At 39.0% G+C, this 26,011-nt stretch overlaps 2 protein-coding genes across 2 annotated transcripts in view; one reads left to right on the forward strand and one right to left on the reverse strand.

Annotated features, from left to right (window-relative positions):
* Positions 1-6,245, reverse strand: part of IDH3A (isocitrate dehydrogenase 3 (NAD+) alpha) — a 19,196-nt gene extending 12,951 nt beyond the window's left edge. The window contains exon 1 of the mRNA XM_009994508.1: positions 6,001-6,245. Within this exon, the coding sequence (XP_009992810.1) occupies positions 6,001-6,245 (245 nt within the window). The remainder of the gene's footprint in view (positions 1-6,000) is intronic.
* Positions 6,246-6,588: 343 nt separating this feature from the next.
* The window catches only part of CIB2 (calcium and integrin binding family member 2), a 39,337-nt gene continuing 19,914 nt past the window's right edge, over positions 6,589-26,011 (forward strand). Inside the window, exons 1-2 of the mRNA XM_009994370.1 lie at positions 6,589-6,639; positions 15,806-15,840. Of these exons, the coding sequence (XP_009992672.1) occupies positions 6,589-6,639; positions 15,806-15,840 (86 nt within the window). The remainder of the gene's footprint in view (positions 6,640-15,805; positions 15,841-26,011) is intronic.

Below are 26,011 nucleotides of genomic sequence, written 5' to 3' on the forward strand. Positions count from 1 at the left end.
CGGGTGAGCTCAGGCCGGAGGAGGGTCCGTCGGGAGCCCCGGTGCGGAGCTGAGGAGGTACCGTTCCGGCAGCTGCGGGCGGGAAAGCTGCAGGGCTTCCAGGCTGCCTCCCGTGCCGAAACGTTGCAGCGTTTTATGAGCTTGTAGAGTTGAGTCGCTCACGGGAAAATACGGAGTGTCCGTAGGAAAGGAAGGCCCTGGGAGGTCGTTGCAGCAGAGGAAAAAAAACCGCACTTTGAGGTGTCAAAAAAGAAATTGCTGTCATAAGGGCAGCTTAGGGTTTATATTTGCCTTAATTTCTGAAGTACTTGTCCCGTGAGTTTTGGAAATGCTAACGATCCTGCGGGTCCGGGGGCCCGCAGGGCTGCGCTGCGGGGAGGCCCGGGGCTGCGGCCTGTCCCGGGTGCGGGCAGTGCGGAGGGAGACGGGTGTCGGTCCCCAAAAGCAGTTAAAACGCTTACACTCTGTGCTGTGGGGTGGCGAGGTAGCCTGGGGTGGTTTTGAGAGTCAAGCACCAAGCTCACTTTGGGCTTAGTAAGTGGTACGTGAGATTTGCCTACCTGTGAAGTGGTGATGGTGTTACCAGCCTGTGTGATCTGCTGAGGCAAGCAGGGATGCAGACACTCTCTCTCAGGATATGCTAAGCTCTGCTGCCTAAATAAGTGTTACCATTGCTTCCAGTTTTCTTCAGTCAACAAATGTCAACTGTTGTTAATTGTTCAAAATCAAGACCAAGTTTCTAACCTCAATAGTTGCAAACAATGATGTAAAATATGAGTTTAATATATCCTGAAAGTTTAAACTCAAGGGACTGTGTAAAAGGAAACCAAAACTGCCTTTGGTTTCTTGCACCTTTTTGGCAATATAAAGATGTCTCAGTATAATTTGCTGCTGGTTTTTGGTAGTGGAGTTGCCAGAATAGTTGTGGCCTTACTGTGTGTCCTGTATGTGCTTGAAAACTCCAAACTGAAACTGTGGGTTTCAGTTTTTTCAGATAAAAATCTTTGGTAATGCTTTGGTGCTATCTGCAATGGCAAGTGTGCTCTTGACACTTACTTTCTTCTGTTAACTACTGCTGTTTTTTCATTTAGTCTTTAATATCCAAGTTGGCCCTGCAGGTATCTTCTCTAAATTAGTTTTTTGATTCAAAGCTTGATCGTATGTTGTATATATTGGCTCTTTTGTGCCATCTTTACTTTCCATGGTTTGCATGTCCTATTCTCTGGGGTTTTTCCTCCCCTTTTGTAGACTTGCTTCCATCTGAGATTGACCTGTGATTTTTCTAGGACATACTACTTGAGTTGTTTGTTTTAATTGCTTCCTGTGAGATGTGTATGTCTATTCTGTTCCTTTATTTTGTACCTGTTAGTTTTGCCATGATGCTTGTTGAAGGACTCCATAAATGTTAAGCTGATTATGTGCTATACTACAGAGTGTATTTATGCTGTTATCTTGTGTTTTCTGACTGTACCTGTCTGTTTTCTGGGTTTGCACTTTAATTGTAAATTGATGTGGTTTTTACATATATTTTCAACAGCTATTGCAGCAGGTTTCTGATCCATGTCTGATAGGTGCTACCAAAATAATACAATAATAAGCCATTAACTGTGACTGTTTTGGATTTGTTCTGAGAAGGGCTAAACAACACTACTAAAACAAGTTATTTTGTCTAGAAAAAAAAAGTCTATATAGAGATAGCAGTAGTTTGTTTTTTTTTCCTAGTGATCACTGTATTGAGACTCCCTATGAGGGAATTAACTATATTCAAGTTAATCTACTTAGGAAAAAATTATTAGTTTTTTATTATTTTGTTCTTGAGGCAAAAGCATGGTCATGTGTAAAGGAGCTTTTTTTTAAAAAATGATTGATCTGTTCTGGATAAATTAGGCTTAATGAAATGCAGTCAGAAACCTCCATCTTCTAAGGCAGAGTGTTTCATTAAGCTAGCTAGGTAAGATAATAAAACCGACAAATGCTGCACATGGTTTTTCTTTAACATTAAAAGCTGTCTACAGGAAGTTACTGCTTAGCATAACAAATGCAATTTGTTAGTTTTGCATCTTTCTCAAGTTTTGTTTGTTCGTTTGTAAGACAGGGCTCAGTCCCGTGAGGGATCCTCTTACACGGTAGCACTTCCAAACACAGTTAGTGGGGTCTGAGCATCCTCCTGGTGGCCACGTGTTGGGAAAGCAACTTTTCTAGCCACTGCAGTAGCATCAATCTGATATTTTAACTTGTTTTGTGGCTTCTATTTTGTAACTGTGTATTCACCATTCATTTTTTATTTATAGCTTGCAGTAACTATTAACTAAGAGGCAAGTTGTGACAGTTGGTGTAGCATATTGTAATAGTAATGTTTTATAGCTCTAACATTTTTATTTAAGGAGCTCACAAGCACTGTAGTTATTTTAACTCCATAGCACCTATTGTAGGTGAACATTATTGTTCCTCATTTATCTGTGAGCAAACGAAACTGTAAGTAGGTTTAAAGTGGAAAAGCAAAGCCTCAAAGACCTGGGGGGAATTTCCGCAGTTTCAGTGAAGAATAAACTTTTCCCTTGTAATCACTGCAAGTAGGGATCATTGTTGCTTACACTTGCAGGAGAAGGAGGCCCTAATGACTCATAGAAAGTAGCAACAGAATAAATGTACAGGCAGTCCTAGATCAAAACTGCTCTCTTTGCTAACAGAGTGATTCTTTATTAAGAGCTAATCTGCGAGGAAACATCTGTATGGGAGAGATGGTGTTGGAATACTTGCAGGTTCTTTTTTACTTGAATAAAAGTTGTAGCAAACTAGCTTGAGCAGTGAAGGTAGCAGATAGGCAGCCTGATTGTTAAAACTCTGGATCCTCTTGTTAACAGGCTGGGTGATCTCTGTTCATAGTAGCTTTCTTTCTTTCTTTGAAGAATAAGAGCCATAGTCATAATCTCACTGCATAATTTACAGAGGCAATTTAAGGTAGTATGACCTGTCTGTTGGAGATTATTAAATTTACACCTCTACTAACAAGGTAGCAAAGTCCCCTGGAGACTGTGCTGAAAGCCATCAGGAGTGCTAGCATGATTTGTCCCACTCCCTGAGCTGTGGCTGTGGAAACGAGTTCCTGCAGCTGGGCTCAGATTCACAGCCTTGGTGGGTGTTAAGCTATTGCAGCTGACAGCCACCTTGCTGTAAAATACTGACTCTAGTGTACATGATTGATAGTATATTTTCTGCTCAATGACTTAAACTTCTAAAGCAGGTGAACAGTGACTACCTAACCATGTTCTCTGTTATAGAGGCCAGTCTAGTGGCAAGACTGCTGTGTGTATCTAGTTAGACTACTTTATGTTCAACTGATTGCGAGATAAGAGCTATGTGTTGCTAAATATCTTAAAATCACTTGCTTTGGCAAACAGTTTAAAGAAATTGAAATATAGGAAAGTGTGATGAAAGACTGGTCCTGATAACAGTGAAGTCAGATCTTGCTGTGTACATAAAAAAGTGTTGATCTGTTGCAGTAATGCTACTGAGTAAGTATTGCATAAACTCGGCTGACAAACTAATCTTTGCTAAATGCAAACAGAAGTAGTGAAAAAGCAAACTGAAAATAATCTGATATTTGATACATAGAAACAGATAAAAGGAGTTTGTGCCTTATACTCTATTTAAATGTTACCCAGTTAGTATAGCAAAGTAATTATGCAGTGAAATACAGATACCACTGGAGCATGCTTGAGAAGAGTTAATTAGTGTAGTGGAATCCTGAACAATCAGTGTTTGAATCCTCTTTTTTTAAAATGTGTATTTTAATTTTATTTCATTATTAAAAAATACTCTTCAGAGTTTGGAAAGAGGAATTCAAGAAACAATTTATTTTCTGTCCATGTGCTCAGTGGGTGCTGTTCCGTTGGTCAGCTGAGTCTTTCTTTTAAAGCAAGAACTTCTAAATCTTTTAAAGCAATCAACTCCTTTTAGCCATACCAGTTTTCCTGTAGGTTTTCTTTGTATTAGAATGAAACCAAAGCATTCCTAATATGTAAAAGGAAAGTGGAGGGGGCAGAGTGCAAATCCAGGCCCAAAGGCATAAACAGAAATACCTCTGGGAGTCCCAGGATCTCTGCCTCTGGCCTGCTTTGTAAACACAAGTAGGTCTCACTTAATGGATGCTTTCCATTTTTTAGCCCCTCTGCTTTTTATTGTTACTATTTTGATTTTAAATGTGAATACTAGATGATACGTGTGCTATCTAAGATACCGTGGGACCAGGCAGCTAGGAATATAAAAGCAGGTGAAAAATGAAGACATCAGATACCGGTCTTTTCACTGCAAGAATACTGTGAAGTACACAGTCACGGTATGAAAAGACATGGAGCCTGTTCCACCCCTGGTGTCAATTCACTTCTGTATAATGGCATTAAAGATAATTTGCCCATTTATATTTAATCTGATTAGAATAGACAGGCAGCTTTAATTAGGTGGCTGTGAAAGGAGTGCTATTTCATGCAAATCACTTGACTGTAAGTATTGGTCTGGTCTGAGTGGCTGCTGGCCAGCTGCTGGCTCTTGCATTTCAGTAGCACCAGATCATAGATATGAAATGTGCTTAATTATATGCATAACCACTAGACTTGAGGGTGTTTAAGAACTTCCAGAACTATGAAAGCTCTTTAATCTCAAGGGGTTATAATGTATTGTAGTTTTCTGATTCAAAACAGCGTGTTAAAAGAGCACTTAATTAATAGGAATACTGTATTTTGCAGACTGGGGAGTGTTTTTGTTCTTTACATTCTGACCGACTTGTGGAGGATCTTTTGGAACATAACAAGAATCCAATGCCACTGTACTGTGAGGGGAAGAAAAAAACCCACACCACTAGTGGCTAGAAAACCAGAGCTCAGTTTGGGCACGTAACAGTTGACACAGCTGCCTGATACTGTGATTGCTACTTGCTGCCCTCCTGGTTGGGTGGCTGGTCACTCAGAGCTGGTGTTGTCCTTACTACTGTAGCTTCTCACTTCCTTTTCTGAAGCTGTGCTGCGATATATTTTATCGGTAGAATCCATTCTTTCACTGCTAAATTTCAGAGTTTTGCTTATCACTAATGTGTCTTCTTGATGATGTTCTCTTCCCAATAATTTATTTGGTCTAATGGTAAAGCTTTGTGGTTTTGTAGCTCAGGGCAGTGCTGGTTTGCAGCTAATCACACCTACATTTCCAAATGTGACAATCTAAATAAGCTGTCTCAGAACAGTCCAAGGTTCAGCACTTCATAGAACGTTTTTACTGCCTATCCAACACACTACACAGGATGTTTTTACTATGTGTACAATACATTACTTTTAGTATTATTGTATTATTAATACAATACTGTCAGTGTTATTGTTAAATGTTTGTTATTACGTGCCAAGGTAAATTGAACTCCTGTTATGCAATGCTGTTGTCAGCCCAGGATCATTAGAAGCTGTAGGAAAAAACACTAGACAGTTCTCCAGGTGTTTTAATAGGCGCCTGGCCTCCTGAGGGGAAAGGGACTTTTGGCAGAGCTGTACACAAAGAAGTGACACAAGTAAGTGAGCAGCCCCAAGAAACTTCCTTATAGCAGGTTTTTCCTCCGTTTCCATCCTATCTGGCTCAGCCTTCTTCCTACTGCTATTACGAGAGCTTGTCCTACTGCAGATATTAGATAATATACTTTCATTTGAGTTTATTAATTTTGTCTGCCTGCGTCTCTTACATGCTCTTTTACGTCCTTTTTTTTTTAATGTTCTCGGCAATACATTATTAGGGTTGTATTACTGCATAAAATACACTGTGAGCCCTCTAGTGGTACTTTCTACCTTTGCTTTAGGCTGTGGTAGCATTTTTTTCTTTCCAGCAGTACTTGCTTGAGGCGAAGGAGTGAGATGAACGCCTGTTTTCTGTAGTCTTCCCAATTTTATTGAATTAGTGTGAGAAGGAACACTTGCTTTCCCTGTCACACCGGGGGGGGACTGGTGCCTCCGGCTGGGGACTCACATCCCTGACAGCCAGAGCTGCTGGTCGTGGCCGCAGTGCAGGCACAAGTCCTGGGGCCAGGGCTGTTTTCTCTGGGCAGGGCAGCTACAGAAACGTGTGTCCGCGGATCCCTGGCTGCGGCGGCGGGGCTTGCGCGGGTGCGCAGTACGACTGCGCTGCCCAGCGCCATCGGGTGGCGGGAGATGCTGAGCAGGGGGGCTCTGGAGGCGGGGGGTGATCAGGGAGCGGGGCCGCACAGAGCCCATTCCTCCTAGGAGTGCCTGCCCTGCTTGTATGTCATCGCAGCTCTGTGTGCCTCTTCGAAAAGCGGCTGGAGAAGGGGCAGGATGGCATCACTGCTTCTAGGCGGTACCTGCCTCTGATTTTATCACTCTCCTTCCCGGCGCATTGGAGTCAAGCCTTTGCAAAGACTTCCCAGTACTGTGTCCTTCCTCACTGGACAAGTAGAGTCAAAACCAGTTCAATGCAGGCTTTGGGATTTTTTCAGCACCTTCACGGAGTTTACGTGCTCTAAATGCCTACAATACAGAGGAATCCAGCTGCTTCTAATGGGATGCATTTGCATAGAGGAAGAATTCCTCATTTAAGATGGGTAATAAGCAAACGATATTTACTGATGAACAGCTAGATGCCTACCAGGTAAGATATCTTAGTTGGCATTGGGGGAAGAAAATCTTAGTGTTTGTGAGGCTTTTGTTTTGGGATGTGTTTTTTTCCAAATATAAATGAAAATTTCATTTGTAGCCCATGTGCATATGTTCTGCTGCTTTTTCACAGCAATCATGATAGTATTTTAGGGCTGGGTTGTGGGATACACTTTAATTCCCTTCTTTGTATACAAGGAATAGAATCCTCAGTGTGTGGACTAGGAAGCAGGATAAAGATGGTGATGAGCTTGAAAAAGGGAGTTCTTAGTAGAATCTTTCTATTGAGTGTTTTGTAAAAAGAAAGTATTGCAATAACCTCTTTTCTGCCTCCCCGATGCCTTTGCTGTCAATAGAGGAGAGAGGGGGGGAAAAAAAAAGACTTGTCTTACTTAATTTCTCCTAAGGATAAGTAAGAGAAATATGCTTAACCTAATTCCAGAAATAGGTATCCTTGTGTTTTCATCCTCTCCTGGATGGTAGTTTCTTACCTTAACAGAAGTAGTGTGCATATTATGTCCAGGGATAGCTTATTGCTGGTACTTTATTCACTTCTCATTGTGTCGACTGAATTTTTAATAGTGCAAAAAAACCCCACAGTAATTCCCAGTATTCAGTTGTGGTTGAACACACTGCAAATGTTACTGAAATGGTTTGTGTGAAGCTATCTGCACAGGAGGCATCTTGGGCAAGTTTCTGAAGATCCAGTGAGGCTGTCTGGAAGAGGAAGGTGCTGAAGGAGGCAGCTGCCTTAACGAGGTGCAGGCGGGACTGGCTGTATTGCTCTGCTCTCCTACATGAAGAGAGAAACAGAGAATTAACAGTGCAGGAAATAAGCATTTAGTTTATCCCTTGGTAGCCAAGGGACAGATTCAGTGCCCACAGAAGAAAATAACTTCCATTTTTTACTCAAATCCTTGAAGTAAAACTGATTTTTAAATACTATTTTCTTCGGCATTAGTGCTAATGTGGTGTAGATATTTAGCCACAGAGAGGCTGAGGGTATTTGCTAAAATGCTTTAAAATGTTATCCCATGCTGAAAATAAGGCATGAATTTAAACACTCTCCTAAAACTCCTAGCCTTTTTCTTGACATTGTAGGCAAAGTTAAAAAGGAGTTTAATTTCTGCTCTGTCACACATCTCACCCTCATCAGCGGTCTGTCACTGTAATGTGTTACACTAAGGTAGTGATCTTAGACTTAGTAGTCTAAGATAAAGAAAGGCTTTTTTACATCCCTGTTGGGTAGGCAAGAAGGAAATCAAAGACCTGTAAAGCACCAGTGTCTGCTTACTACCAATAAAAGTGAACACAGAACAGAGCCCAACTGCAGTGAAACAAAAAAAAATCCAAATGTAATTAATGTTATCTTCTTGACATAAACTGGCAAATGCAAGAGCTGAAATGTCATCCCTAATTCACTACTCTTCATGTAGAAATTGCCTTTCTCTAATGGCTTTTGCAGCCCCTGCCTTTCATAATGCTGGGTAATTGATCTCAAAGCCTGGCAGCATCAAGGCCCAGTGGATTGAGGCAGCCTGTGGGATTTCTCAGTTACAGGTGGACTTGTAGTTCATTAGTATACTGCTAGATAATTTTTGACTAGTGATAGCACCTGTTCTCTGTGGTGAATATAATAAAATAACAAGTTTCAGGACAATAACCTCTAGAATTTGGTAGGAAGGAATATTAGCCTTTTTCTGTGAACAGTCAGATGAAGCCCTTATTTTTAAGGAGGTTAGCCTCTGGTCCCTTAGTTACTGCACACTTCTTGGATCTTTTCAGTATAGAAATCCTGGGCTTGCAGCTGTAGCCATGCACAGAGCTCCTGTATTTGTGGAATTCCTTCAAAACAGAAAAGGGGAGAATAATTGCCTACTTTTTAAAATACAGTTTTTTCATTTCTTGAGCCAGCAGTCTGATTGCCAGGTTGTTTGGACCAAAGTAAAACGCGTGTACCAGAGTCTGCTTTGCAACAGCCTGTTGTGCACAGCTGTACCCCAGTGTACAGTCAGGCATCTAATTATCAATTGCTTTTAAAATAGGTCACTGATTAGTTTTTTTTCTAAATGAGAACTAGACAATTTCTTGTGAATTTGTATATCTATGAGTTGATACTGTACTCTTTAGAATAATATCCAGGGTTACAGCATCCTTTGTATCAGTATGGCAGAAGCTAAAGTGTCAACTTAATACTTTTTTCAAAATAGAATTTTTGTGTTACTTCCCCAGAGTTGCTTTTAGAAAACTGTTCAAAACCTCATTCCTCTCATGGTCAGGCTTTTAATTTCTTCATTTGAATATATTTCTGGCCATTGTATTGTCTGGTTGTAACTTCCACCTTTTTTGTCTTTAACACAAATTGCACCTGAATGCTACTTTAGTGTATTTTTTAAAATGCATTATGTTTTAGGAACTTATTGACAGGAGGCAACATGAGATGGAAAAGTGAGGGGCTGATGTGCTGAAAAATATGGTGAAACCATGGGTCACTGGCTTTGGATTTCAGGAGTAAACATTAAGGGGCAGAAAAATGACCTGCTTGAAGAGCTAGCATACCTAGATCTCAGATTGTCAATATGATATTAATGAAACAACTTGGTCTTAAACTTTCTGGAATGCTCATGTGTAATATTTTTTGGCACATAAGTTGTCATTGAAGACTCAGTTTTAAGTAGAACCTTTACATGAAATTATTTTGACTCCAGTCATCCATAAGATTACCAGAGTTTTTTTAGTATGAGTGTTTTAAATACTCTTTATTAAGGCTGGTGATGGAAGGTCAGCTGAAATTGTTCGTAAAATAGGCATGATAAGGCTTGATTAACATTAAACCTCTTACAGCTTTCTTTTCATTTGAAATAGGTAGAAGGAGGTTAAAGACTGGAAATCTGTAGATCTCCTAAGACTTTTTAATATCACCTGTTACTAAGATAGTGTTCTAGTTGGCAGCTCTTTAAATTGTCATAAACTCAGTGAAATGTTGGGGAAATTTGGCTTTTGCAAACATGAGTTTCCTTGTTGAGATTCACCTCACTTAAAAAGTTAGCATTGAAAGAAAATTAATTCTACTGGGGATTTCTGCTTCTTACGCTCTTAGAGTACTTGTCTGTTCTGGGTTTTTTTTGTGGTTCGTTTGGTTTTTTTTTTACATAAAGTGCAAAATCAAACCAGGGTCTGCCTAGGAAAAACTTAAGTAATAAATAAATAAAGTTAAGTAATAATTATCAAGAAAGATGTATTTCATTGCAATCTAACATTTTAAAATTAGGCTTTTACAAGTGGTCTGTGGATTTTGGTGGCCAAGACTTATAATGAGAAAAGAAAATTAATGGGAATTTTAGGGCTTTTTTTGAGTGATGCTGTATAAAGATGCTCAAAGCAAAACAAAATACAGGTATATAGCACAGTGACATCAGAGCCATATACTGGCCTCAGTGCCTACAGCCAAGTAGGAAATCCACAGAGCTGTGCTTGGAGTATGGATGATCCACTCCTCTGTTCATCAATCTCATTGCCTTTTCTGGAGTGACTTTAGTAAGGGGTCTGAATTAGATACAAATTTGATGCTATTTTTTTTTTCTGAGTAGAGAGAACCTAGGCAATATCAGGCATAAATATTTGTTACTAGGTATTACTGTTTTCATTGCAAGCCCATTTCTGTTTGTATTTGTTAATTAATAGGCTTACTTAGTCTCCATTATTTAATGCAGCCTTAAAACAAACAGTATGTATCCAGTCTTCTAGGCAATATTACAGTAAAAAATAGTAATATGAAATAGTTACTTTCTTTTCTTACACAAGAATTTGTCTATTATGAGCTATTTTTTTCCTTTTGCTAAAATTCCAGTCAGTGTGATTCAACTGTATTTCACAAGTCATACAAAGCCAGATGAAACAAGTTACACTGTGATCTGAAGAGAAGTGCTATTTATAAAGTGAAACTAGGTCATCAAGCTCTATTTTGATTTTAAAAGCTGTGCTTGACTTAATCAGCATCTCTGAAAATAACCCCTTTGCAAGAGTACAAAAAGTGTCTTTTACAGGTTCTTCAATTATTATTTTTCAGTTTTCTAGAGTGTTGCTGTTCCTGTACAAATCTAAGTAGCATAATAATGGAACAAAGCTTTTGTCAAATTATGCTTTAGTTGTATCTTGGTTTCGTGTTACAATTTGGTGCATATATAGATTGAGCAAAATTACATTTGTTGATATTTTGCCTTTTTCTCAGTCCTTGCTAATGTCTGACTGGTGTAACTCCCATGTTGCAATATAAATATATAAACTGGCCCTTACAGCTGCAGATTTTTTCTCCTAAAACTCAGTGTTTTAGTTGTTCAGGCAGTAGTTCTAATGTATATATGATTACAAATAGAGATAGGTTGGATGTTAAAATGGCAATTGGCATTCTGATGCAACCAGCATTTTTTAAGGTATGCCCATATACCAATACTATTATTCATGCAGCTACTAACTTTTTGACAAATATTTTTTTTAGTGTTAAATCTGGATTAATTGAAGTACTTGTACAGCTTTGCAACTGAAAGACTGGTGCTAGTCTCACTGACTTCAAGTAGCTCTTGATATATTTACAATGATGAAAATACATCAATATCTTGGTGGCTTAGTTTTGCACAAACTCTATACATACACTTTTAGTTGTATGGCAACTAGAGTAAAAGAATTTCATTTGTAAAATGTAACCAGAATAAAACTAATAATAGGTCTTGTATGAAAAGTAGTTTGCTTCTATCTAGCACCTTTTACTTTAAATTTTCGATTACTTCATAGGATATTTTGATTAAATGTTCTTACATTGTGTACTTTTGGCACAGTACAAGAGACCATTTGTGATTTAAAAAATGAAACCTCTGAAATAATTGGACATGTTAATATTGAAAGTGTTGCAGCATTCAGTGCTTATTATTTATTAAAAGCTACTCAGTAATACTGTTACATGAATTTCAGCTGTCTTGAGTTGAGGATATTGTGGATATTCCTATTAGTTTTAGGTTTATTAGGTTCACTTTTTCTGTGGCTTTTTGGCTTTTCAGACTGTTCTTCTAATTTGGAGTGATTTTGTTTTGTGTTTTGCTAAGACTATTTAATTTCCTTATTTATAAAACTTTCCAGTGAAGCTGTTGCAGGATCAGAATAATCCTGCCCTTATGAAATGACACATGTGAAAGGCAGAACTATGTATGTATTATCTTAGAGAAGTAATATGCATTTAATGGGTTTAAGAAATACTATTTTGCAGTAGCTTTATTATTTTGCAGTAGCTGCTACTTTTTTTTCTGTTTGTTCTGGGTTTTTTTCTGTTGTTTTTGTTCTTTTCTATAGAGAAGTGTTTTGCTTATTCATGTAAAATTAGTTTTATTTGAAAACTGTGCTTTATGCACAATGATACTTGCTTCTAAAAGTGGTGACAACCTTTCATTCAGTGGGCTGTGCTGCCGTTCATAAACGGCATGACATATTCAGGTGTTGACAATATATCCAACAGAACAAATTCCAAGTGGTCTGATTCTGGAGCCATGCCTCATGTTATGCTGTATATGTACACTTTACATAAAATTAAGTATCAGCATTCTCAGCACAGCTGTATGGTTTCCTAATTTTTTTCAGCCTTTGTAGATCTAAGCACAGTCTGTTCTGGGAGTTGGCAGTGAAGTCTGACCAACTAGTGGCAAAGGCAGTAGACCCCACCATGTTTCAATCTGTTCCTGCCTGGTCCTAAACCTGCCTTCACCTATCATGTGAAATCAAAGAATAAAACTCTATCAGCCTGTACATTGTGCTCTTTTAAAGGGTAAATTTTAAGAGCAGAGGCCATTAACTCTACCTTACGAGCAGTATTGACTGACTTGCAGAAAGTCATTGTACCAGCCACCAACTATCTGACTCTTATCTCTGCAAAATACTTGAAGAACCAGTTAAGCCACCTAAATGCCAACTTGAGAACTAAGTCCCATTATACAGGCTAATGGTCTTATTGAAATCAATGGGAAATTTTCTGTGTATCCTTTCAAGGCAAAGCCTCTATTCTAAGTAACCTAAAACCCACATGGGTTCTCCTGTTTGCAGTTTTTCAGGCCATTGTATAGCATGAGAAATAAGAGCAACAATTCTGAAAATAAATTTTTGCTAGAAATCTTGAATTGGTAAGAATAATAAAAACTCTGGTTACATTTCAGTGTTTTTTTTTTTTCTAGTAGGACTCCCAGTGGCTTTAATGTTCAAACAGAATAAACAGGTTGTTTAAGTTCATAATAAATTCAGATACAGTCTATATAATGTGAGATGTGTTCTATGATATCTCTGGCTTGAGGGAAGACAAATAATATAATGTGTTTGAGTGACAAATGCTTTCCAGGATCCACTTCCCCTTTATGAGTGAGCTAATTTACCATACTGATTTACTATTTATTGCCCATCATTTGTGTATTTTCTTTATGAGTGAAGTAGCCAGAAGAAAATTGGATGATTCACCTGTGTTTCTTTGGCCAAAGGTCGTTCCAGTAACTATAAAACGTAATTGTTATTTAGACTCTTGTTCCATTGTGACTTTAATCCAATCTAAGGCTGTGCTTTCTAAAAAAAAAGGTACTCCTGCACCTCTTTCCTGCCATCAAGATACTTCTACCAGCACTACTGGCACTATATTCTCAGCCACTAAAAGGAAGTTATCCAAGCTGGAAATGAATCAATTTTTGACAGGTTAGTTTCCAAACACATTAGTGTCTTCTCTCCGAGCTCTCTGATGCGGTTACTCATCACTGTAGAGTGTGCTTGAAGGAAGAGGCAGAAATAAGAAGCTGAGAAGCAAAAGAGATGCCTGGACTTGCCTTTCAGAGGTAGCTTGGAGCCAGGCCTTTTATTTACCTTTGCCATTTGAGACCAGACCTCTTCATGGTAAAGCATTTCTTAACTGGTGTGTGATGCCTTGCTGTAGATCAAAAGTAGAAGCCGGGTCACAATTTGTGGTGCTCTGACCCTGATCTCTGCCAGAGGTCTGTGAAACCACTCAAATTTCTTGCACTCCTCATCCCTGACACAATTCCATTCAACTGGCAGGCATGATGGGAACCGTGTCGTCTGTAACAGTGGTCAGGCTGATCTTGCAACTGCTTTTGTTACAGAAGGTTTCAGTATCATGAAGTGACTCAGGTTAAAAAAAAATAAAGATATGTGGACCATCAGTGAAAACGGTTTATGGTCTGACCTCTTAATGTGTCTTTCAGTGGCATTTTTGCATAATTTCTGGAAGGTAAAGGGTAACTTCTCTGTTTCATCTTTATTCGTTTGCATATCAATTCCCTGTCAGCTTTCTAGTTAACAGTGTCTGCTGTTCTCTCAGGCCTCTGTATAATTACAGGATGCTTGCTGCCAAGGGCATTACAGTTATTTGTGAGATTGCACCAGCCTTTCCTTAGTAAATGAAGCCTCCTTAAGTGATAATTTGACCGTAAGTGTTCAATGTGCTCGACTTAATGAAGACTTAACCAGCTGGCTCCTATTTCACTTTGTGCAGTTCCAGACAAAGTGACATCGGTGTTGGCAGCTCACAAGGTGCTTCCTGTTGTGCCTTGTAACACTATTCTGCCACACAATACACTGCAGGAAGAGCTGCTTCTCCTGCCACTCTATATGGAGGGGAGCAAGCAGACTCAATAATTGATACCCTGCAGGGCTGATAGCAGACCTCGATATTTGAGACAAACAGTTTGACTGCTTTAGCTAGCTGATAGAATTTGCTTTTCCCCTCCTTGGAAGAAGCAGGCGTCTGGCCAGAATGATTCTCAGCTTAGGAAAGAAATGCTTTTTCAGGAGTTACCTGAAGAGCAGGACTGGGGGAGTCGTACTTCTTGTATGTACTCAAGTATGATTTATCAAGTCTGATGATAGCTTGTCACTAGCTGATTTGAAAGTATGATCTATTTTAAATGTTTTTGTTAAAGGAGGAAAACTGCTTAGAGCTAGAGTCTTGGACAAATTATTTGTCACATCACATGGGTGTGAGAGAGGCAGATAATCAGTAAGAATTTAATGGTTTGGTTGTTGTTTCCTATATATAAACCTTCATCAGCCATGAGCTTTAAGACAAGATGATCTATGTTTTCTGGATTTATGATCTGAACAACGTTCTAAACTGATCATCCATTATTTAACTGCCACCAATACTCCTAGTTTTGGATGCAGGGCTGAATTTTCCCTGAATATGTATTAGATAAGGTGATGGGGATTTGGGGATTTCTGTTAATGGGGTGGGACTGATTATTGTGATTCCTTAGAGCACCTGAAAATATAACTTATTTTGTGATGGATAGAGAAATACATTAAATGGAAGCTCTTTCATTACTCATAGTATGGTTCCTTTGTGAAGTGTGTGAATTCTAGCAAAATACAGATGTTCAGAAATAGTGAATTAAACCAGTGTGAATGCTCCCACTACACAGCCATTCAGAATGCAGGGCAATGCTTGTAAGCTCTTCTTTCATGTTCAGCCACCTCTACTTTGCGCTCTAGAAAATTATTTAAAGTTCTGTGATACTACAGGGAAAGCCCAATCATTTTCCTGCTGTTTGGAGCAGGGACTGTGCTTTTATACATGCTCCTAACATAGGGAAGTTTGCAGCTTTTGCCAAAGTAACCACAGTGCAAAGTAATTATTAGCGAAAAGCATTAATAATTAGGTAATAAGTACATAAGCTTTATTATTAAATCACTTGCCTCTAATAGAGGAATACTCCAAGTTAAAAAGCATTGTCTTCATCTCTTTGCTATTTATCGCTTTCTAGTTCCATTCATTGAATGTTTTTGGCCTATATTTTTCTTTTTTTATTTAACTTTGTTGTTTCTGGTCATACCTCAAAAGTGTTTCAGCTAGCTGTCTTTTTTTTCTCCTGGAATTTCACATTAACTTTTTTTTTTTACTGATAAGCTCTGACTATAGGATATTTCAGTTTTATACCTTATGTTGCTTTCTGAGTCAAAAGCAGATGTTGCATGAAATGGCATCTTTAATGATTTTACAGATGGCATCTTTAATGTTTTTCTGCCAGGTCTGAATTTCCTTCCAAAAGGTTGAAAAATAATTCTTTGCAATTGTTTTCAGTATTTCTGTAGCACAGTAACACACTTTTTTTTTTTTTTAACAGGATTGCACTTTCTTCACTCGGAAAGAAATCCTTCGGTAAGTACATTGTATTAAACTTTTCCTTTGGTTCATATAGAAGGGGCTGACTTTTTTCTGATTTGTGGTAAAAACAAATAAAGCCAGTTATTTTGCATGGAATTATGAGTATAGTATTGGACTCAATATACGCTTATACCTAAATGTCTGTAAGAAAACAGGTGATTATTAGATTAATGTCAATATAATAGTTTCTTTTTAGGGATAAGCTATTAAACAGTTGATATCCAGAGACTTGTTATGAAGGCAATTTACTGCTTTTTTACTCAGCTGTACAAAATGAACGCCTATCCTTCAATCAGTACAGGTTATGGGATGGAGTTAAGTGTGGGGAAAGCTGATGGAACTTATACTGCGGAGTGCTGAGAATGATAGTTTCTCTACAGTTTCCCTAAACAGAAAGTCACAAAGATTGGGATTGCTCTCTGTGATAGACAGAATTTGGGAGTTTTTGGTTGTAATGCATTGAGCCAAACTGAAGTATTTTCTGCCTATGTATGTGATCACTTGCCCTGGATCGTGCCATGGATTTTGACCCTTCAGATTAAGGATGTGTATACACATTGCTATACTGAAAGTTTTGAGCCATCATGTGCAACTGAGAAAATACAGAAAGTGTACTTTGAAAAATACACTGCAGATTTAAAGAAAAAAATCTAAAGAAATTATAAACCATCATTGTATGGTAGGCAAACAGGAATTTACTGTATTGCACAATCTGGCTATGAAATGAAGAGTCAGCAAGTTCTGTTCTCTTTCTGAGTTGCAGTGGATAAAAAAATGCTTCGAGGGAATAGATTTGCAATATGCAGCTCTGACATGCAGATAAAAACTGGCTACAGTGAAGTCATAGTTCTGTACAGAACTGTCATAAAACTTTCACATGCATTCTTTAGTATTTCTTGGCAGGAAAGACTTGGAAAAGTTAAATTTTGGTATCAGGGCACTGAAGAGAATGTTTTTAAACAGTTTAAAACTCACAGCAATACGGGATCTGGATTAGCAGATGTTTTTAACATGGCATTGTTCTGGGGTTAGATTTTGGTGTATGTTGTGTCTAAAACCTGACACTGTACTGCACACAGGACCCTGCAGAATGGTAAAAATGCCACTGCTTATTTCAGGAAGTAAGAGTGTTCTGCTGTCCTGCAGGACTTTTGGCAGCATGAAAGAATATCTGAATAGACATGGATTTGTTTCCTCTTTGATTTCAGCACAGTGCTACATATTCCACAGTGCTGGGCAGAACACTACATGTGTATCTTTCAAAGCTATCATTTGAAACTTCATTTGCAGACAGATGATTTGTCATATTTTTCTTTGTATGGCAAGTGGGACAGAGTAGAGGAGTTCACTGTAAATCATAGTACTTGATAATGAGTGTTGGCTTGTGGAAAAGATTCTCCTCTTATTCAGGAACAAGAAGATGCTTTTCTATCCAAGGAAGCTGGACATGAGGGCTCGGGGTGGGGTAGGGACTGGGCAGTCAGAAGCTCCTGTTTACTTCTGTCACTGGTCTATGTAAGCAACTGAGTAACTTTGACAAATTGCCACTAATTTGTCTGTGTTGCTTACACTTAGTATTTCTGTGCCTTTTAAGTATTATTATAATATTTCCTTTGCTTAGATTGCTGGCTCTGCCTGGTAAAGAGAATTTGAACTGTTTTTACATGCAGTGTGCTAAAAGTGGTCTTCCTTGTAGCTTTTACATTTTATGAGAGTGGAAAACTTGATCTGAATGTTCTTGAGACTTATGGTGTTACTGTCACCTGGTAACCCTGGTCATTTAAATAGAACAATTAAAGAACACTGAAGTTTTGAATGTGAAAATAGTATTTAAGTTAAAACAACCTTGATAGACTTTTAATAAGTGATGCTTCTCTAAAAAGCATAGAAATGTAAATAAAGAATTTTGTCTTGGTTTGTTTTTCTCTCTTCAGTAACATAGAAGGGTTTGAGAGGTGCCAGTGATAACATCCAAAATTGTTGTAATTTATTGTGAAATAAAAGTGTAGCTTCTACCAGTAAGAAACATTTAATGGACTTCAGCTTCAGAACTGTGGAAGCCTAATAATACATCCTGTATTTTGTAATAGAAGTTGTAAGGAGGAAAAAAAAAATAATCTGTTTCCTGAGATGAGAACAAAGCATGCACTTAGACTCAATTGCATTATTTTTATTATGCTAAAGAAGACTTTTCTGCTTAAGAGTAATGTAGGGGGGGAAAGAGTCATTGCCTGCATGACTTTGCTCCCTGCTTGGATCAAAAAGTGCGACATCAAAATACTTAGGAGAAACAGTGTGACCTCAGAATATGGTTATGAGAAACAGATATTCTTGGGATAAGAGATTAGGTTAATAGATGATGAAACGTAGATGCTGTTTTGAAAAGTACAGTATGAAGAGGTGAATATTAATATTTGATGTGAAATGCTCTGAAGAATAAAATCGTGGGAGTAGTTCTGTGAAGGCCTAAGATCTAGGCACAAGGAATAGTCACTTGGAATAATTTGATCTTGTCTTTTGCCTTATCCTCAGTGTGATGTTTCTTCTTAATTGGATACCTCTATACATAATCAGATTATGATATGGCAGATAACACAATAACGTTTGTGTACTGGGTATAAACTGGTGGTTACAAATAGTTGTCTAAGGAATAATAGGGTAGAATCAAAGGTGTTTCTGTACGTCTGAGGTAAAATTTTACTGGGTGGGAATAAAATGGATCATGACTCCCTCGTTAGTTAGCACCTGCTTATTTGGCATGTCCCTGCCTCAGTTAAGAGGGAGCCAAGTAATGTTGAGCATTTCTTTATGCACTGCATAATGTTCCTGGATGTGATATGGAGGCAGTTCAGATCCAGTTCTGTTAAGGTTGAACTGAATTTTTTGTGCAGCTGCAAAGCTCACAATCCAGCAAGGAGTAACCTTACCAGTAAAAAGTGAACAGTTTCTTTGGCTGAAGTTAGCCACCATGGCTCGCTCATCACCCATTTCCATGAGTGCTAGCAAGGACACAGAGAAGGGGCAGGATTGTGTAGGTGGGGATGAAGGGATGAATATGGCAACTCCAATTTAGATTGATTTCTACTGATGTAAACAGGCATGAGTTTGCAATTAGGTGAAATAGGTTAAGTGTTTTTATCTCTCCCTACAGGAAAAGTAGCTCATCAAAAGCCAAAACAACAAATGTATTTTTCCACTGGTTTAATGAGTTGAATCAGCTCTCCAAGGGATCAGATGAGTGCTAAAGCTGGCACAAGAGCTGGAGTGAGCAAATGCAGCTGAAAATGAGGCAAAGATAGGACAGCAAGACATAGCATTTCAGTACCAGTAAGGTGTCAGATTGGCTTCCTCTGACTTCAGTGTGTAAGGCTTTGGTACCAGCATCAACTTAAGTCAACATAAACACATGCTGCAGTCAGAGGAGTTGAAGATGCATTCTCTTGATAATCTGGGTGTGGATAACTTGTAAATGATCAGGAAATAGTAGAATCAATGGATTTAAGTGAAGAAGAAATAAGCACGGAATAATTAACACAGATCTAGGGGGAAAAAATAGTTATACTGTAGCAAAGGGAAGCATGCCTGGTGAAAGAGAAAAATGGAAACCACAGTTCATTAGCAGTGTTCAGTAGCTATTTATCACCAGAAAACCTAAATACACTCTTTAGTCTTAAAGATGGTTAATTTTGAGAAGTGCATAACACAACTCAGAGAATTCACTCATGGGTCCAGGGCAAGAATATGTTAAGAATGGTGGGTAATGTAGACATATTCCACAAATGTTTGGAGTTGTTACTGATTTCATTGGTAGGTTTGTGTTAGGGCTTTGCAAATAATCTCCCAATTTTCTTAAGGAGAATGTGGAAACTAGACCAATGTGTGCTATTACAGGATAACTTTAAACTAAGGAAAGATGCCATAACAAACTGATAGGCAATTTTGGAAGTGCCTAAACACAGCAGGCACTCATAGGCAGCCACTGTGGATTTGTTAAGAGCAAATCTTTTCCTTTGAGTGGCTGCTCTTGTGCATAAGAGAAAAGAAACAGATGCAACATATCTTTATTTTGATAAAATCTTTTGTATATTCCTGTAAGTGTTAGTCCTTTTCTACCTGCAGAAGTGCACTAACCCTTTGGCTAAGGTACTGTTGAACATACTGAGAACATTTCTAAGAATGGTAAGGAACATCAAAGTGAAGATGATTGCAGATACTATAGAGATCAAGGTTAGCTTTTTCAACAGCACTCAGTATAATAGAACAATTATTAGATCTAAAATCACACAGGAAATTCACACAGTCAAGTACTAAGAACTGAGAAAAAATTGGAAGTAAATGTAAAAAAAAAAAAAGGGGGGGGGCGCCAATGGTTAGTTGACTTAAGCAAAGGGAGCATAATTTTAACTAACAAAACCCCCCCACAAACCACACTTTCCCCCCAGTACAGTTCCAGGGTGCATTAATCTCAGTGTTGTATATCAAATGGGAGAATTCCAGCCAGTAATAATGGGAGCTCAGTAGGAATAGACCATCCAGTTCTGGACATCACCATTCAAAAAAGATTTGTTGTACTGGAGAAACAAGAATAAAGGAGAATGAGATGTGAAGAAAGGCTGGAAAAACACTTTATTCCTAACAATGAATCTCTTTATATAACGTGCCTCTCTTGTGATCCTACAGGGGAACAAATGGTTGAGTTGTCTCTTATAAGGCAGTGTTTCTCTTACTCAGTTTTGTAAATCTGATTTTCTAGCAGACAAGCTTTTACTCCAGTAATAATGCTTCTCTGCTAGCCAGCCCATCTGTTTCTGTTTCTCCCTGCAGACTATTACAATTTGGCAGATACCCAAGCAGTCAGACGCAGCACAAAATCTGTGAATTGAAGTTGTATAGCTTGAGACTCACTTAACCTAGCTAGACAACTTGCTGAGGGAATATGCTACTAAATTGCCAAGCTGATCACCATCTGGACTGTCACCTTTGAACCTCTTTGTAGAAGAAAGTTAGTAATTCTTTTGCATTCCCGTCTATGCCTGTTTCTTGGCATCTGCTTGACGGGCGAAAGGTGAAGTGCAGAGCAGCCCTTCTATCCAGCTTAGCTATATGCTGGATTTTAAATGTGAAACCTGCTGGAGAGTTAAACTGGGGAGATAAGCAGTCTCTTCCTCCAAGTGTCTGGAAAGTCTTCCATATAAGGGAGCAAATGTAGCAAAGATGCTTGAGGTGCATCTCCCTGTGGAGCAAGTTGCTGTGCAGATGGAGGGAGGGGTTAGAACATGGCTCCTGTTTTTCTAACACGTCCTGTTCAGAAAGTTTGGGGTTCATATGCAGAAAGGGGAAATTCCCAAATTGTCTGCTTTGGAGGAAAAAAATGTCTGCCAGGAGAATCAAGTTTGAGGGAATGCTAAACCCTTGGGAATCATCCTGAATTTTGTGCAAGAAGCTACATACAGCAAGAACACATAGCCTGAAGCTGCTGTTGATCATCTTGTTAATTCTGCTTCTATCCTTCCTGTTAATAATGTTTCTGTCCTTTATGAATGAAAAAAAAACAACAACAAACCAACAGGCTTCTAGACAATTCTTGCATCTCCCATACTGTCAAGATTTCCTTTATTTTAGTCAGGTTGCAGCTGTTTTGCTAGGCTCAGGTGAGGACAAAAAAACTTCCTCAGTGTTGGTCTGTGTGGAATCTGAATTATTGGTGTATTGTGTCCATTTCTGGGGTCCCCAGAGATCACTGAATCACAGAATGGTTTGGGTTGGAAGGGACCTTAAAGTTCATCTAGCTCCAACCACCCTGCATGGACAGGGGCACAGATATGGAGCTACTGGGGAGCGTTTATCAAAGGGCTGCTAAGATGGTTCAGTGACTGGAGAATCTCTTGTATGAGGAAGGGCTGGCAGATTTAGGATCTGGCAAGTGCAAAGAAGACAATAGCAGAGGCCAGTGACAGGACAAGGGGCAGTAGGTACAAATTGAAACACAGGAGGTTCTGTGTGTACATAAGGAAGTTGTTTTTTGTTTTGTTTTTACTGCATGGGTTTCAGACCAGTTCTGTGTGTACATAAGGAAGTTGTTTTGTTTTTACTGCATGGGTTTCAGACCACTGCAACAGGTTGCAGTCTCCATCTTTGGACACTTGACATGCAAAGGCATCTGGATGTGGTCCTGCGCAACCTGCTGTAGGTTACCCATGCTTGGCAGAATATTGGACCAAATGATCTCTGGAGGTCCCCTGCAACCTCCTCATTCTATGATTCTTTCCATCACTAGCAAGAAAGAGGTGTGGGAGCAGGTTTTTCAGTGGTACTTCAGGGAAGGAAAAATACTTTAAGCTGCTTTTATCTGTATTTATTATGCATCATGTAGTTCTGTGAACAGCAGTTACATGTATTGAAAAAGAAAGCCTTCTTAAGTATGACTAGATCTTTTAGAATGAATGTATTGTTAAAAATTACCTGCCAGAAACATTCTTCATGCAGAATTACTTTTTAAATCTTACTTCATATGGTTTAGGAGGATATATCTTTTGTATTGCTTCGAATTAATTTGACCTACTTCACTTTGCAATGCAGACATAAAATAAGGTTTCATGCTTACTAAAGGTGGGCAGAAGGCTCACTTGTCCACCTTTTTTCTTCCTCTTGTGCTCCTTTATACAAATCTGATTTATTGCTACTGTATTTTATTGACATAATAATTTCAAATGGAAAGTGTAGAATGGACAAGGTGTATTAGAAGTGTAACAAAATTCCTTCACCTTTCAGCTCTCCCTGCCTGTGGCTCTCGCTATTTGTTCCTTTCCCATTTGTCAAAGTGTAGCAATTCAGTGAGTTGTGATTCCAATTTCTATTTGATGTTCTGGGCTGGTGCCTTCAGATGGGGCACCAAGTTTCCTGTCATTTTGGTTTTAGTTTCATCTGGTAGACCCCTTTCTCTAGTAGATGTGTTCTAAACTCTTGCAGTCCTTCGGGACAGTAATTCACTGAGGAGTTGCTGCAGCACCAAGATTTATGCCTTTGTTACCATGTGCAATATTTAACTGTTGTTGCAAAAGCAGCTTGTGAATGCAGGACATAAATCTGAGACCCTGAAGGTACTTTCCTTATCAGTTCCAGGCAGCCCTGAAGCCCACTCCTTCCTCAGTTTCTCAGCACAGATTAAAGAACCTCCTTCTTTTTGAGCTATGGCAACTCTTTCTCTGAGTGTGGCAGACATGGGTAAAGGTCTGTCTGGACCTGTTCACTAGCTCTGTGATCACACATCTGTCCATCGGCAATAATAGCACTATAGGACAAGACAGTATGTGCACCTCAACGACTTCCACTGGTAGAGGGCTACAGCCTTTGTAGCATCAGTTGTCAATCAGTTCCCATCAGTGTTTTGGCATCAGCACAATGCATTCTTTCCTGCAGTCTGTGCAATCTCATCTGGAATGGTGTTGCTGCTTTTGCTTCCAGCTCTTTGTGTCTTCTGGGACTCGGGCTGATTGCTCAGATCTGCCCATTGCCAGGGCTGTGGATAGAGTTGTTAATGTTCCTGCTGGTCTCTGGAGTGGTGAGTTCTGTGCATTACAGGAAGTGCCCATCCAGCTGTTCTCTTCAACTCTAGCATCTGGACAAGAGCCTGTATCTTTAGTTGTGGTGAATAACTGAAGGTGCAACTGAACAACAAAGAGCTTTTCTCTAGACCTGCTGCTGGCAGTTGATTCAGTTCTGTGGTCAGTCAGGTCATGCCACGACTCCTATGAACTCCTTATGGGTCTGAATGAAGCCATTTTGCAGTTTATTTTCTGCGAATATACAGAGCAATCTAGAATTTACTCTTTGAGATGGTCTTGATTGTAATGTTAAAATCTTGGAATGTATTCCTGTTATTTAGGAATACATAGTATATATATTGGTGAATAAAAATGTTTTCCCTTTACAACATAAGTCAAGTGATTGATACTATGAAGGCAGGACCAGAGCTGGTGAGATATTTATTAGGTTCTAAGGCCACTTTAAAGCCTCTACTTACTTCTAATCAATGAGCCATTACAAGCTTTTATCTTTTGTTTGCAGCACTGCTTTAGTGCAGAGTTCTTGTTACAAGGCAGCCCAGCCAACTCTAATGTATTGTCACTGCATTTAATGGTGGTGGTTTATGCATGTCAAGCCAAGAAGGAGCTTCTCCGTGTTTCAGTACACCCACTAGTGACCTTGGCTACAATCTGACTCTCTCTCAAGGCTCAGTAGCAAATAAAAAAAAGAACCATTGCAGGGTATAAGCTTCTCCTTTTCAGGTCTATACAGGTACAGCTGGGGGCTCTGCCATGCGTTTGGAGATATCCCAGTCAAGCTGTGTCCAGTAAATAGCTACCAAGTGTCACTCTTGCTGACTCCAGGAGGTTACACCTTGAGAAATGAGAATAAACTCTGACCCACCTTTTTTTAACCACGTAAAGTATTCACAAGTGGTAGAGTGAAGGTGAGCATAAACAAAAAGTAGGCTGTGAAGACAATACTGTGGTGTTTACTTAGTGTTTTTTTTTCTGAACACAGCTTTTTTGTTTCATGGTTGATGGGCAGCTGAGTTCATTTTAAAACTGCTGCTTACAAGGGTAAGACTTGTTCTGCCCTTAATTCAATGGAAGAAGTACACCCCCACTTACTTGCACAGGCAGTACTGCTCTTGAAACTATCTGTTATCTCAAGGGGCTGACTGGGGAACTTTTGTGTTTTCAAGCACATCACTTTTCTGAACATCCCTGCAGTTTAAGTGCTTGTGTTTATGCAGGAGTGGTGGGTGGGTGGGCTTGAAATTTCTGTAAAGGCATTTCAGCAGTCTTAATCTTTGGATATAATGTATTAAACTTAAACATATACCAAAGTCTCTGGGGACAAGGGCATCATCAGTAAATTAAATTTATCATTGAGTTTGTCACTTTATTCCCTCTCACTGTAACCTGTGGGAGGGAAGACACTAGTAAACACTGCCAGCTTTTCCTTTCCTTCTTCCATGCAGAGTAAATAAGGCATTCTGGCAACAAAGAGAACACATCCAGGGATGGGAAAATGCTTCTGCATGCATCCAGACAAATTTTTTTAAGCAAAACTCACACTACATGATCTTTAGTCACTAGTACAAAGACAATGAGGCTGATGGCTTCTGAAAACAATGGTCTGTGTATGGTAATGGCAGCCTTTCCAAAGCTGTGTGTTTAGACAGCACTGCAAAACCTTACATGGCTCCCCTGACAAAACAGAAATGTTTCTGGGACTAATGTAGATAGCTGAAGCAGCTTTAGGTTATTTTCAGATATGCTTCTTGTTGAGGGGCATGCTGAGTAAAAGGGCAAAAAGCCTTTTCTCTCCTTGTCACAGCAGCTTCTGATGCGTTCCAGTCACCTGAAGTGCCTTCTGCTTCTGTAAGAACAGGAGAAATGTTAGAGCCTTTACCACAGAGGTTTAATTTCTGTTTATGGTTAGTAATTGACATTATTGAGAGGTGTGTCAGAACAGTCAGTAATTGGTGCAGTATTTGGGAGATGATTCTGTGAGTCTGACTCCCAACTATTGGTCATAGTACTTGGTCCAAGTATGGCGGTGCTATCACAGATTCATGTAGTGATGTATAAAGGCAGGAGAATTATGGGTGTAAATAACCCTTATGTATATTGATCTTGACATTGTATGTAGAATAATTGATCAGAAATGCATTCAGCTTCCTTGCCCAAAAGTAAATACTGGTCCAATGTAATGTGGGTTACTCAAGTAAACAGAAGTGTTGCTGAAACTCAGGCAAAAGGGGACTGTGTTTGCACTGTGAAATGTGGCTTTCTCAGAATCCTGTAAGATTAACAGAGCCTGAGGCAGCTTTGTTAACTTTTTCAACCTGTTTTCTACAATGGTTGGTCATTTGAGACACTGACAATCTGGTTTGTCATAAAACAGAGCATGGTGTCCCTGAAGAACTTGCTAACATAAAGGATTTTTTGGTGGGAAAGGAGTTAGTATATTTTGTTGTTTGGTTGATTGTGTTTTATTTTTTTAATTACAAATTAATGGAGCTTGTGTAACCTACTGTATGTTAGTTTTGGAACCTAAGCTAGAGAAATCTTGTGGTGTTTTTTTATTGTGATATTAGCTAATCATGCCATGTAATAAAGCTATCACAAAT

This window comes from Chaetura pelagica, unplaced genomic scaffold (assembly GCF_000747805.2).
Source record: "Chaetura pelagica isolate M959 unplaced genomic scaffold, ChaPel_1.0 scaffold222, whole genome shotgun sequence".
NCBI lineage: Eukaryota > Metazoa > Chordata > Aves > Apodiformes > Apodidae > Chaetura > Chaetura pelagica.